Source organism: Eretmochelys imbricata, chromosome 14 (genome assembly GCF_965152235.1).
Source record: "Eretmochelys imbricata isolate rEreImb1 chromosome 14, rEreImb1.hap1, whole genome shotgun sequence".
NCBI classification, from domain to species: Eukaryota; Metazoa; Chordata; order Testudines; family Cheloniidae; genus Eretmochelys; species Eretmochelys imbricata.
Window position 1 is genome coordinate 54,915,666 of NC_135585.1, and position 12,441 is coordinate 54,928,106.

Sequence of the window (12,441 nt, forward strand, 5' to 3'; positions counted from 1 at the left end):
CATCCCAGTATGACACCCCTAGATTTTTTCCTCCCACCCCATCCACTGTACAACTCCCAGAGGGATCCATATCCCCAATGGAGAAACCCCCCACACCTTGAGGATAGTGCCCCCTGCCTGCCCAGCCTCCACCACCAAATGTGTTCCTCATCCTCAGGGCCAGCTGGGATGGGGCCAGGTCCCGGGGTCCCATCCTGGCTCCCAGGCTGCACTGGGGTGAATAACAAGCCCAGAGACACACCAAGTTGATGAGCAAATTTATGTTTATTGGTAGGTTTTAAACCCCCATGGAGGAGGGAGAGCCAGCAGGGAAGGGGCGGAGCTACTTTAATTTGATGGACTTGACCCTGAAGTCTCCCTTCACTGAGAAGAATTCGATGGCCTCCAGCCCCAGCCGCTGCACCCCCAACGCCACTGTCAGCCCCTGGGCGTCAAAGGAGATGCAGATCTAGGGGAGGAGCCAGAGGGTGAGGGGCGGAGCCAGAGACACCTGCCCCCAAGGGGTTAAATATCATCCCAACCTTACACCCCCCCTCCATCCCAACCAAGACTGGAGACATCCCCACTAGCAATAAACTCATCTGTTCAAGATGGGGTGGCTGCGGTCTTCCCCACACAGTGCCCTGCCCCCTTCCCCTCCATTCAGCTGACTCCAGCAAAGGGGAGATGCCCTGCAGTTCCTGAGAGAGGAGAGAAGAGTGGAGGCTGCCCTCAGAGAGAGGGAGGTAGTCCTGCCCCCAATATATGGGATCTACCCCCACCCCAGACAGTGCCCTGCACCCTAATGAAGAGAGGAGGGGGCTGTGCTCTCCCCCAGGGAGGGGCTGAAACTTCACCCCTTAAATCAGTCCACTCCACAGAGGGAGAGCTGCGATCTTCCCCCAGACAGTGCCCCCCCACTGCCCCCCTCACCTTGGCGTCCTGCCCTGGCTGGAAGGGGAAGTCCGGCTCCCGCTGCTCCTTCCCCCACTCCCCGCCCTGCAGCGAGTTGCAGATGATGATGATGCGGGTGTCCCCGTGGCTCTCGAAGCGGGGGTTGAAGTGAAGGGCCAGGTCCGAGCCGGCCCGGCCCACATTCAGGGCAAAGCTGGAGGGCAGCCGGATGGTTGGTGCAAGGGATACGTGACAGGCTGATAATTAACAACAGCCAATCCAGCTGGTCGGCAGGGGCTGGAGCCAGCGTCTGAACTGAGACACATCTGCATGGGAAATCCAGGACGGCTGGGCCGGGCTCCCATGGGGTGTGTCTCTTCTCCCAGTCACTTGTTTATCTCTTTCCCCTCCACCTGGGATCAAAGTCCACAGGGGAGGTGTATCAGGGCAGGTGAAAGGCCCTTAGTCTGTCCACGCCCAGCCCAGCTGTGGGCATAGGCCAGCTCTAACCAGAGCTGAAAGTCTGAGCCGATCCGGCACCATTTGGACACCGACACGTGTCATGAGGATAATGGCGGATTTGGGGCCAGAGCGGAGCCTGTCGGCCAATCCCTAGAAGAGAGGAAGGAATCGGGGAGATTTTAGGGTCCTTCTGTGGATCCCCCCAAACCCGGTAAGCAGGTGACCTTGTCCCAGGGTCTCTCTCTCTGTTCCTGTCTCTCGTTCCCTCTCCTACATGGAAAGGATGAAGTCCACGCCCCACTGAAGTCAGTGGAAAAACTCCCAGGATTTCACCCAAGGTCTTCACAGAGCGGGCCGAGGCGCTGACTTTAGGAGATGGGAATTGGTGGGAGTGGGGGGGATCGTTCAGGGAAATGTTGCTTATTTTCCATATTAAATGGGTCCCCTCGGGATTTGGGGCAAGTCTCTGACCCTGTGGTGACCCTTTATGAGCCACCCAGGGTCCTCCAGCCCCCCCGAAGTGCCCCCCAACCCCAGTGAGGAGTTTCTTGTTCCCCATGGCAGCTTGCAGGAGGCCCCTCTGCTGTGCCCGGCACAGGGTATGGAATGAGCTGTCCCCACTCCTCAAACCGTGAGCCTCTTCCCACCCCTCGGCATTTTCGGGGGCTTCCCCGAAGCCTTCTCCTTTCCCTTCCCAGCTTGTGGTAAAGGGGAGTGATGGGCTGGATCACAGAAACCCCGTTGGGGACTGCCACCTGATATGCTGAGACTGCCCCTGAGCCTGTTTCCCCTGGCAGCTTAGGAGTTCAGTGCCATGCCTGGTTTGAGCCAGACATGCTTGTCTGCTGCAAACCCAGACCCAGATCTGAACCGTGTCCCCCAACAGCTGCAGGCTTAACTGAATACAGCTTAGGAAGTGTCCCTGTCTCTAGCACCCAGACACCCAGCTCCCAATGGGGTCCAAACCCCAAATAAATCCATTTTACCCTGTATAAAGCTTATACAGGATAAACTCACAAATTGTCCACCCTCTATAACACTAAAAGAGAGATATGTACAGCTGTTTGTCCCCCCACCCCGGGTATTAATACATGCTCTGGGTTAATTAATAAGTAAAAAGTGATTTTATCAAATACAAAAAGTAGGATTTAAGTGGTTCCAAGTAATAACAGACAGAACAAAGTGAATTACCAAACAAAATAAAATAAAACACGCAAGTCTATGCCTAATAACAGTAAGAAAGTGATCACAGATGAAATCTCACCCTCAGAGATGTTCCAGTAAGCTTCTTTTACAGACTGGGCTCCTTCTAGTCTGGGTCCAGCAATCACTCCCACCCCTGTAGTTACTGTCTTTTGTTCCAGTCTCTTTCAGGTAACCTTTGGGGGTGCAGAGGCTATCTCTTGAGCCAGCTGAAGACAAAATGGAGGGGTCTCCCTCAGGCTTAAATAGACTTTCTCTTATGGGTGGTCCCCCTCCTATCCCGAATTCAGCTCCAAGATGGAATTTTGGAGTCACATGGGCAAGTCACATGTTCATGCATGACTGAGTTCCTTACCAGCCAGGCCACATTCCTGGGAAAGTTCAGATGTGGATTGGCATCTCCAAGTTCATTGTTGGCTTAAGTGTTTCTTGGTTGGGCACTTACTGAGAATGGTCTTTTCTCAGGAAGCTGACCAACTGCTTCACCGAGGCTACTTAAAATTAAACAAGTACACGGCCAATATTCATAACTTTGAATACAAAAATGATACATGCATACAAATAGGATGACTATATTCCGTAGATCATAATCTTTACCAAGATATGTTACATGGCATATGTAGCATAAAACATATTCCAGTTATGTTGTATATACATTCATAAGCATATTCCCATGAAGCATTATGGGGTGCAACGTCACAAGGGGTTCTCCCATTTCTCTGTCTCCTGAGAAGACATAGGGCTTACCCCACCCTCTTCCTATGGTGCTCCCATCTTTTGCTGCCTTTGAGGTCTCCCTCATTTCTCTTCTTTAACTCCCATGGTCTTTCTTCCCCTTTTATGTCGGTCCTCATATGTCCCCCATATTTTGTCCCCCTACATTTCTGTCCTCCCATCTATTTCTGCCCTCCCAGCCCCCTGTATCCCAGCCCTGAGATACCCTCCCTCCTTCAGTTCCACCAGTACCCCTTAATCCTGACCCACAGCCACCTGCTCTCCCAGCCCTAGGCTTCCCACGCCTCTGCCAATGCCCCTCACTCCTGCCCCGCAGCCCCTGCTAGCTCAGCCCTGGGCTCTCCTGACACACAGCTCTGTTTAAGTACCTTCTTGTCACTTGACAATATTAACTGGTTTGTTGTTTGTTTTTTAATGAATAACTCTGGTTTGGGGAGAAGAGGGAGGGATTAAAGTTTTTTTGTTGGTTAGGAGAGACAGTTTTAGGGTGGACAGCGAAGGTTGGTTTAGGTGTTGTCCCATAGTAGGTGGACACGTTTTGTTGCAGGGGCACAGTTAAGGCTGTTTGGGCACAGAACATTAGGATTGTCACCTTAGCTCATGATGCCCTTAGTTGTTTGGGTGTTTTTAGTAAGGGGCCTGAGATGGTTTAGCCGGGCGGGGAACAGAGCTCAGCAGATGACACTGTGAGTTATCAGAGGGTTTTGTGGCTACACAAATAATAACCAATCCCTGAGCTGAGCTGCAAGTGTCTGTGCTGGGAGGGGAAGGGGCTAGGAGGAGGCCCCAGTGTCCCAATGGGAGATTTTATAGGGGTAGGAAGGGATTCCTACTCCGGGATCCCATGAGGAATTTCTCTTCTCCCAGTTGTGTGTGTCACCCTCCCCTCCATCTGGAATCACAGTCCCCAGGGCAGGAATAACAAGCTTTTCAGATATCCTCAGCTGTGTGTTTCCCCTCCTGCCCCGAGCAGCACGGACGCAGGTGATTGGCAAGAGGGGAAGCAGCTATCTAGATTCACACCAACGTAATGCCAATGACTTCACTGGAGTCAGGGCTTGTCTACATGGTGGGGGGGGGGGGGGCGCGTTACAGAGGAGCTCTTCCCAATTAATTCCATATGTGGATGCTCTTTGTCCAATAAGAGTGCCTTATTCCGAATTAGCGTTATCCACTGCATGAGGCTAATTCGGAACAAGGCACTCCTGTTCCGGACAAAGAGCAGCCACAAGAGGAGTTAGTCAGGAGCCCCTCTTCTGAACCAAGAGTATCACGCATGCAGTTAATTGAGAATAGCTAATCTGCTTTAAATTCACATCCTACCTTCTTCCTGGGACTAGCCCCCCCACTTGGTTTAGACCTGGTGTCAGTGGGAGGAGCCGGGCTCAGCATATAGGACTAGCCTGATCCCAAAGTCTGGGGTGTTTAGAAAATGCCCAACCCCAGCTCAAAGCAGCAGCTGCTGGATGAGCTGTAGAGTCATTTGGAAACCAAAAGTTCGGTGAGGCTAACGGCAGCCCATGAGCCCCCAACTACCCCCATTAGAGAGGCTCTTGCTACCTGTGGTATCTTGTGGATGACCCTGCAGCTAAGTGATGGCGTAGAGAGAAGAGAAGAATCATCCCACTGGTGCGTCCTGGGCTCAGATTGTGGTTGGTGGTGTTTTATACACACTTTGCTCAGGTGTGAATGACTCCAACTAGTAGCCAGGCAAAGGAGAAACAGATCCAGGGTCGTTTTGACCCTGTAAAGGGGTTCAGGCTCACCCCTGCGGCGCCTCCTGCTGGTCGTTCTTGGGAATTAGCTCACTTGCCAGCCCAGAGCGCCCTCCGCAGGCCAGTGATCTGCCTTACCACTGGCCCCTGTATCCCTCCCAGACCTGGTGCTCTTGCCTTGGGTGCTGCCCCCCTGGCAGTACCCCCACTCCCTGGGTCTCCCCACCCCAGGGAACCCTCACCGACTATCCCCCCATTGCCTCAGTCGTGGCTACTGCCAGTCACCATCTAGCCCCTGCACCCTGGGGCAGACTGCAGCGTAAAAGCCCATCATCACAGGCAACAAGGGGTTTGGACTGGCTGCCTTTACACACCCTCAGGCTGCCCCTCTGCAACCCCGATACCTATATGGGCCTGGGACCAGGCCCTGCAGCCTGGGGAGTTGCTAACCTAGGGCTTCCCAGCTCCTGAGGCCTTTCCCTAGCCCTGCCTCACTCTGGGTCCCCTGCAGCCAGGCCTATCTCTCCTGCCAGAGAGACTCTGGCTGAGCTTCTGGCTCCCAGCCTTTATAAGGGCCAGCTGGGCCCTGATTGGCACGTGGCCCAGCTGCGGCTACTTCCCCAATGAGCCCAGCTTCTAGCCTACAGCCCTCTCCAAGGGCTGGCTTTTCAGCCCTTCAGGGCAAGAGTGGGTGACCACCCCACTACAAACCCTTTGCCTCACTCTTTTCTCTCATTCTAGGGCTAAGAGCTACATTTCAGAGTGGAAGGATACGACAAGTAAATCCTCCCCCTTCAACCGTGGTGGTTAAAACATGAAATGAGACTCTCTCATTTCATTTGTGCCCTCTGTCACTTCACTAGAGCATAACCAATCTGCCTGAAAAGTGGCAGAAAGGGTTTCTAGAAGGGGAGAATGTTCATGGAAAATTTGAGGTGAAACAGACAAGGCATTACTGAGGTCCAGGGGATACAGGAAAAAGCTCTTCTGGAGTTTCAAAAAGTTTCCAAACATTCCCTTCATAGCTTGGATAAAATGGGTTTGGCCTAGAGACTCTACATTTGTTTTCTGATCTGGCTTCAGCAAGGAAGAACAGATAGAGCCGCGTTTCTCAAACTGGGGGTCCCAACCCTAAAGGGGGTTGCAAGACTATTGTAGGGGGCTTGCAAGAGCAGTGGCTGCTAATTGGACGCCCAGCTCTGAAGGCAGCGCTGCGGCCAGCAGCAGCACAGAACTAAGGGTGACGTGGTATGCGGGGGTCGTCACTTGGGGTGGGGGTTGTCCCAGCCTGAAATATTTTCAAAGGGGGTCCCAGCAAAAAATATTTGAGAACCCCTGAGACAGAGGAAGATGTGAAGGAGGAGGACTCTAGTTTGGGGAGGGAGGTTAGCTATTTCATGCACAATCAGCCAATTAACAATAATAACTAGAGGGCAGATTTAAGGTTGTGTTGGTGTCTTGCACTGTGTATTTTCAGACTTTTCAATGTTTGTTTCTATAAGGATAGGATCATTTGCTGTTTTCAGTTGTTCTGAGGTGGGTGACACAAAGGGTTGTTTAGGTGAGTTTGTCAGGTCTGATTGGAGTTGCTGTTATGTGACTGAACTCTGCCAGCTGGGACTGAGGGGCTGTTAGGGTCCCAACTAACTTTGGAGTTTATTGCCTCTTCTCTCAGGGACAGGGGACTGGGCAACATGGACCACAGGTCTGATTCCATCTGGGAATTCCTACGTTCCAAGAATTGACAAGGGTTTTAAATTTAAATCGTCTCCCTTTGATGAAGTATCAGGGGGTGGCCATGTTAGTCTGCATCCACAAAAACAACAAGGAGTCCCGTGGCACCTTAAAGACTTACAGATTTATTTGGGCATAAGCTTTCGTAGGTAAAAAACCCACTTCTTCAGATGCATGGACTGAAAATTACAGATACAGGCATAAAAATACTGACACATGAAGAGAAGGGAGTCACCTTACAAGTGGAGAACCAGTGTGGACAGGGCCAATTCAATCAGGGGGGATGTGGTCCACTCCCAATAACTGATGTGGAGGTGTCAATACCAAGAGAGGGAAAATTGCTTTCGTAGTGAGCCAGCCACTCCCAGTCCCTATTCAAGCGCAAATTAATGGTGTTAAATTTGCAAATGAATTGTAGCTCTGCAGTTTCTCTCTGAAGTCTGTTTTTGAAGGTTTTTCTGTTGCAGGCTGGCTACTTTTAAATCTGTTATTGAATGTCCAGGGAGATTGAAGTGTTCTCCTGCTGGCTTCTGTATGTTACCGTTCCTGATGTCTGATTTGTGTCCATTTATTCTTTTGCGTAGAGACTGTCCAGTTTGGCCAATGTACATGGCAGTGGGGCATTGCTGGCACATGATGGCATATATCACATTGGTAGATGTGCAGGTGAATGAGCCCCTGATGGTGTGGCTGATGGGGTTGGGTCCTCTGATGGTGTCGTTAGAGTAGATATGGGGACAGAGTAGACAACGAGGTTTGTTACAGGGATTGGTTCCTGGGTTAGTGTTTCTGTGCTGTTACAGTGTGTAGTTACTGGTGAGTATTTGCTTCAGGTTGGGGGAGCTGCCTGTAAGCGAGGACTGGCCTGTCTCCCAAGGTCTGTGAGAGTGAGGGATCGTTTTCCAGGATAGGTTGTAAATCGTTGATGATGTGCTGGAGAGGTTTTAGCTGGGGGCTGTATGTGATGGCCACTGGCATTCTGGTATTTTCCTTGTTGGGCCTGTCCTGTAGTAGGTGACTTCTGGGTACCCATCTCGCTCTGTCAGTCTGTTTCCTCACTTCTCCAGGTGGGTATTGTAGTTGTAAGAATGCTTGATAAAGATCTTGTAGGTGTTTGTCTCTGTCTGAGGGATTGGAGCAAATTTGGTTGTATCTTAGAGCTTGGTTGTGTACAATGGATCATGTGATGTGCTCTGGATGAAAGCTGGGCCGGATGAGTTGCATCCGAGAGTGCTAAAGGAGTTGGCGGCTGTGATTGCAGAGCCATTGGCCATTATCTTTGAAAACTCGTGGCGAACGGGGGAAGTCCCGGATGACTGGAAAAAGGCTAATGTAGTGCCAATCTTTAAAAAAGGGAAGAAGGAGGATCCTGGGAACTACAGGCCAGTAAGCCTCACTTCAGTCCCCGGAAAAATCATGGAGCAGGTCCTCAAAGAATCAATCCTGAAGCACTTACATGAGAGGAAAGTGATCAGGAACAGTCAGCATGGATTCACCAAGGGAAGGTCATGCCTGACTAATCTAATCGCCTTCTATGATGAGATTACTGGTTCTGTGGATGAAGGGAAAGCAGTGGATGTATTGTATCTTCACTTTAGCAAAGCTTTTGACACGGTCTCCCACAGTATTCTTGTCAGCAAGTTAAAGAAGTATGGGCTGGATGAATGCACTATAAGGTGGGTAGAAAGTTGGCTAGATTGTCGGGCTCAACGGGTAGTGATCAATGGCTCCATGTCTAGTTGGAAGCTGGTGTCAAGTGGAGTGCCCCAGGGGTCGGTCCTGGGGCCGGTTTTGTTCAATATCTTCATAAGTGATCTGGAGGATGGTGTGGATTGCACTCTCAGCAAATTTGCTGATGATACTAAACTGGGAGGAGTGGTAGATACGCTGGAGGGGAGGGATAGGGTACAGAAGGACCTAGACAAATTGGAGGATTGGGCCAAAAGAAATCTGATGAGGTTCAATAAGGATAAGTGCAGGGTCCTGCACTTAGGACGGAAGAACCCAATGCACAGCTACAGACTAGGGACCGAATGGCTCGGCAGCAGTTCTGCAGAAAAGGACCTAGGGGTTACAGTGGACGAGAAGCTGGATATGAGTCAGCAGTGTGCCCTTGTTGCCAAGAAGGCCAATGGCATTTTGGGATGTATAAGTAGGGGCATAGCGAGCAGATCGAGGGACGTGATCGTCCCCCTCTATTCGACATTGGTGAGGCCTCATCTGGAGTACTGTGTCCAGTTTTGGGCCCCACACTACAAGAAGGATGTGGATAAATTGGAGAGAGTCCAGCGAAGGGCAACAAAAATGATTAGGGGTCTGGAACACACGAGTTATGAGGAGAGACTGAGGGAACTGGGATTGTTTAGTCTGCAGAAGAGAAGAATGAGGGGGGATTTGATAGCTGCTTTCAACTACTTGAGAGGTGGTTCCAGAGAGGATGGTTCTAGACTATTCTCAGTGGTAGCTGATGACAGAACAAGGAGTAATGGTCTCAAGTTGCAGTGGGGAAGGTTTAGGTTGGATATTAGGAAAAACTTTTTCACTAGGAGGTCGGTGAAACACTGGAATGCGTTGCCTAGGGAGGTGGTGGAATCTCCTTCCTTAGAGGTTTTTAACGTCAGGCTTGACAGAGCCCTGGCTGGGATGATTTAGTTGGGTATGGGTCCTGCTTTTGGGCAGGGGGTTGGACTAGATGACCTTCTGGGGTCCCTTCCAACCCTGATATTCTATGATTCTATGGAGGCATGTAGGTCAGTATAGCGGTCAGTAGGTTTCCAATATAGGGTGGTGTTTATGTGACTATCACTTATTTGCACTGTAGTGTCCAGGAAGTGGATCTCTTGTGTTGCCTGGTCCAGATTGAGGTTGATGGTGGGGTAGAAATTGTTGAAATCCAGGTGGAATTCTTCAAGGGCCTCCTTCCCGTGGGTCCATATGATGAAGATGTCATCAGCATAGCGCAAGCAGAGGAGGGGTGCTAGGGGATGAGAGCTGAGGAAGTGTTGTTCTAAGTCAGCCATGAAAATGTTGGCATACTGTGGGGCCATGCGGGTACCCATAGCAGAGCTGCTGATTTGAAGGTATAAGTTGTCCCCAAATCTGACATAGTTGTGGGTGAGGACAAAGTCACAAGCTCAGCCACCAGGTGTGCCGTGGCCTCATCAGGGATGCTGTTCCTGACGGCTTGTAGTCCATACTCGTGTGGAATATTGGTGTAAAGAGCTTCTACATCCATGGTGGCCAGGATGGTGTTTTCAGGAAGATCACCGATGGATTGTAGTTTCCTCAAGAAGTCAATGGTGTCTCGAAGATAGCTGGGAGCGCTGGTAGCATGGGGTCTGAGGAGAGAGTCCAAATAGCCAGATAATCCTGTTGTAAGAGTGCCAATGCCTGAGATGAAGGGGCGTCCAGGGTTTCCAGGTTTATGGATCTTGGGTAGCAGATAGAATACGCCTGGTCGGGGCTCTAGGGGTGTGTCCGTGTAGATTTGTCCCCGTGCTGTAGCAGGGAGTTTCTTGAGCAGATGGTGTAGTTTCTTTTGGTACTCTCCGTGGGGTCAGAGGAAAGTGGCCTCTAGAAAGTGGTGTTGGAGAGTTGCCTGGCAGCCTCCTGTTCATAATCCGACCTCTTCATGATGACAACAGCACCTCCTTTGTCAGCCCCTTTCATTATTGAAGTTTGTTAGTTCTCTCTCCTCCTCTGTTTGATCTAAAATTATATTCAACCCCCCATAATCCTAAGGGGCTAACAGAATGGTTTCGATCTATGAAATGACAATAGGGGAGATGGTACCTCCCTGCCTAACAGCAGATTGATGGTCAGCAATTCTCCATAGCAAAGGACCGGTGGTCTCTACTATGTACAATTCAAAAGTATATTTCATCTACATAATTAGGAAAGGGTCATGTGTTATCCCCCAGCCAATGGAAATCCTTCTGCCAGGGAAAGGGTGGTTGAAATTTGTACTTTGAATCATACAGATGCAATGACTACATGATGAGGAGAAACTCCAAGGAGTAGGATTAGATAAAATGTTCTGGTTTTACATAACCAATAGGGTCAGCATGTACCGGCAAACCATATCACTTCTTCTCTCTTGTATAAGAAACCACTGGCGATTTTTTAAACCAGCAGTGTTAATATTTGACAGCAAATACAATAGTATTTAAGTGTAGTACAGTCTAACATTTCCCAGTAATTTTACTCATCTTCTTAGAAAACAAAATTCCCCCTAATTCCCACCCGTTTTTTGTATGTTTCTCTCATCGACTTTTCATCGGGACCCCTGTGTATGAACCTGTCACACATTTCAGCCCCCCTCAGTGTGCGCTGTGTCTAATTAGAACCACGTCTCTGCCTTCTGGAGAACTGAGAGTCTGGCAAACCCCTGTGCAGGCTTTCGGGGTGAAAATAATTGAGAGCAGGCTATTGGGGGCTAGATCCAAGGGAGCAAGGAGAAAGGAACCAAGTGGCAGAGAAGCATGTAGAGAAGGAGAGGACGACCAGGGCTCTCAAGTGCTTCACATTCTAGGTGGAGCCTGCGAATTAATTTAGAAAGAACATGAAATACAAAGGCGTTATCATAACCCAGCCCCTGTCCAGAATTATGGTTTGGCGTTTGGTCTCCAGAGACATCAGCCTGCTTAGTCTCATGGCAAACACCCCATTAAAAATCCTTTTAACCTTTCTTTAAAGGCAAAGAAAAGAAGGAAAAACAGTGAAAGCCCTGGAAATGGAAAGCATTAAGTAAGGCTTTCATCATAACAATATCCCTTGTTGACTTTCCCTTTAGCTGGAGAGAGTCTTTAAAGAAAAAACCTGTTTGTTTGACAGTCTATTAGAGGGTATCGAAGATGGTAATAACTGTCCCTTGGGGAAAAGAGAAGAAGTGAGTTGAGATGGACTGAAGTTGTTGTTAAAGTCCGATCCTGTTTCATCTCCAGTGGTGATTGGGATTCAGGAGGAGTCGGTAGGCTGGCGGTGTTATCTGGATCAGACTCTCTGGCCTGGTCTGGTGAGAACATTTCTCAGGATCAGGATGATGAAGGCCCAGGGTCCCAGGAAAGGGTGGGGGTCAGAAGCCATGATGATGACAGCCTCCGTCTGTTCTTCTGTATTTCCCCCCTGAAGTCTCTCTCCTTGAGGATGCAAAAAGGGAGTGATGGGAGGAGTAGCCCATCCCCTCATTATTTTGTCCACCCATTAGGCCTAATGCCCAACTCACCGATTGTGGTTCATTAATTTCCAGACCCACATTTTCTCATTTACCAGGCACGATTTTAACACCATCCTTGGTTTGTATCAGGAGGCATTTATTTTGGATTAACTTCCATCTTTCTGTCTCTTGTTTGTACCTTTTCCCTTCAGCGTTTCTTACTATAGATTGTAACATTTTATGAACTTTCACATACGAATTACAGTTGAGCTCACAGTGAGGGTTAATTTCAGGCCCACTGATCACAAGAGAACTCCGCATTTTGCATCCTTTCTTCCACCTGCTCTGCTCAAGGAGGACAGGACAGCGACTCCCTTCCCCAAACCCACCTGCTTTAGAGACCCCTCACCCCCTTAAACCCACTGCTGCTGGCTTTAAAGGACCACCACTAGCGGCCCAGCCTTTCAGAGACCCATCCACGGGGGATGTGTGTATTTAGGCCCCTTTGCTAAACGGCGGGTGTGGAGGAAGCTGAGGAGGGAATGCAGGTGACATAGCTAGCAG

General features: G+C 49.9%; 1 protein-coding gene across 1 annotated transcript; it reads right to left on the reverse strand.

Annotated features, from left to right (window-relative positions):
* Positions 1 to 322: 322 nt before the first annotated feature.
* Positions 323 to 12,011, reverse strand: LOC144274181 (galectin-1-like). Its single transcript, XM_077832814.1, has 3 exons — positions 11,947 to 12,011; positions 913 to 1,087; positions 323 to 448 (listed from the first exon to the last, which is right to left on the reverse strand). The coding sequence occupies exons 1-3, from the start codon at positions 12,009 to 12,011 to the stop codon at positions 323 to 325; spliced, it is 366 nt and encodes a 121-aa protein (XP_077688940.1).
* Between the last annotated feature and the right edge of the window lie 430 nt (positions 12,012 to 12,441).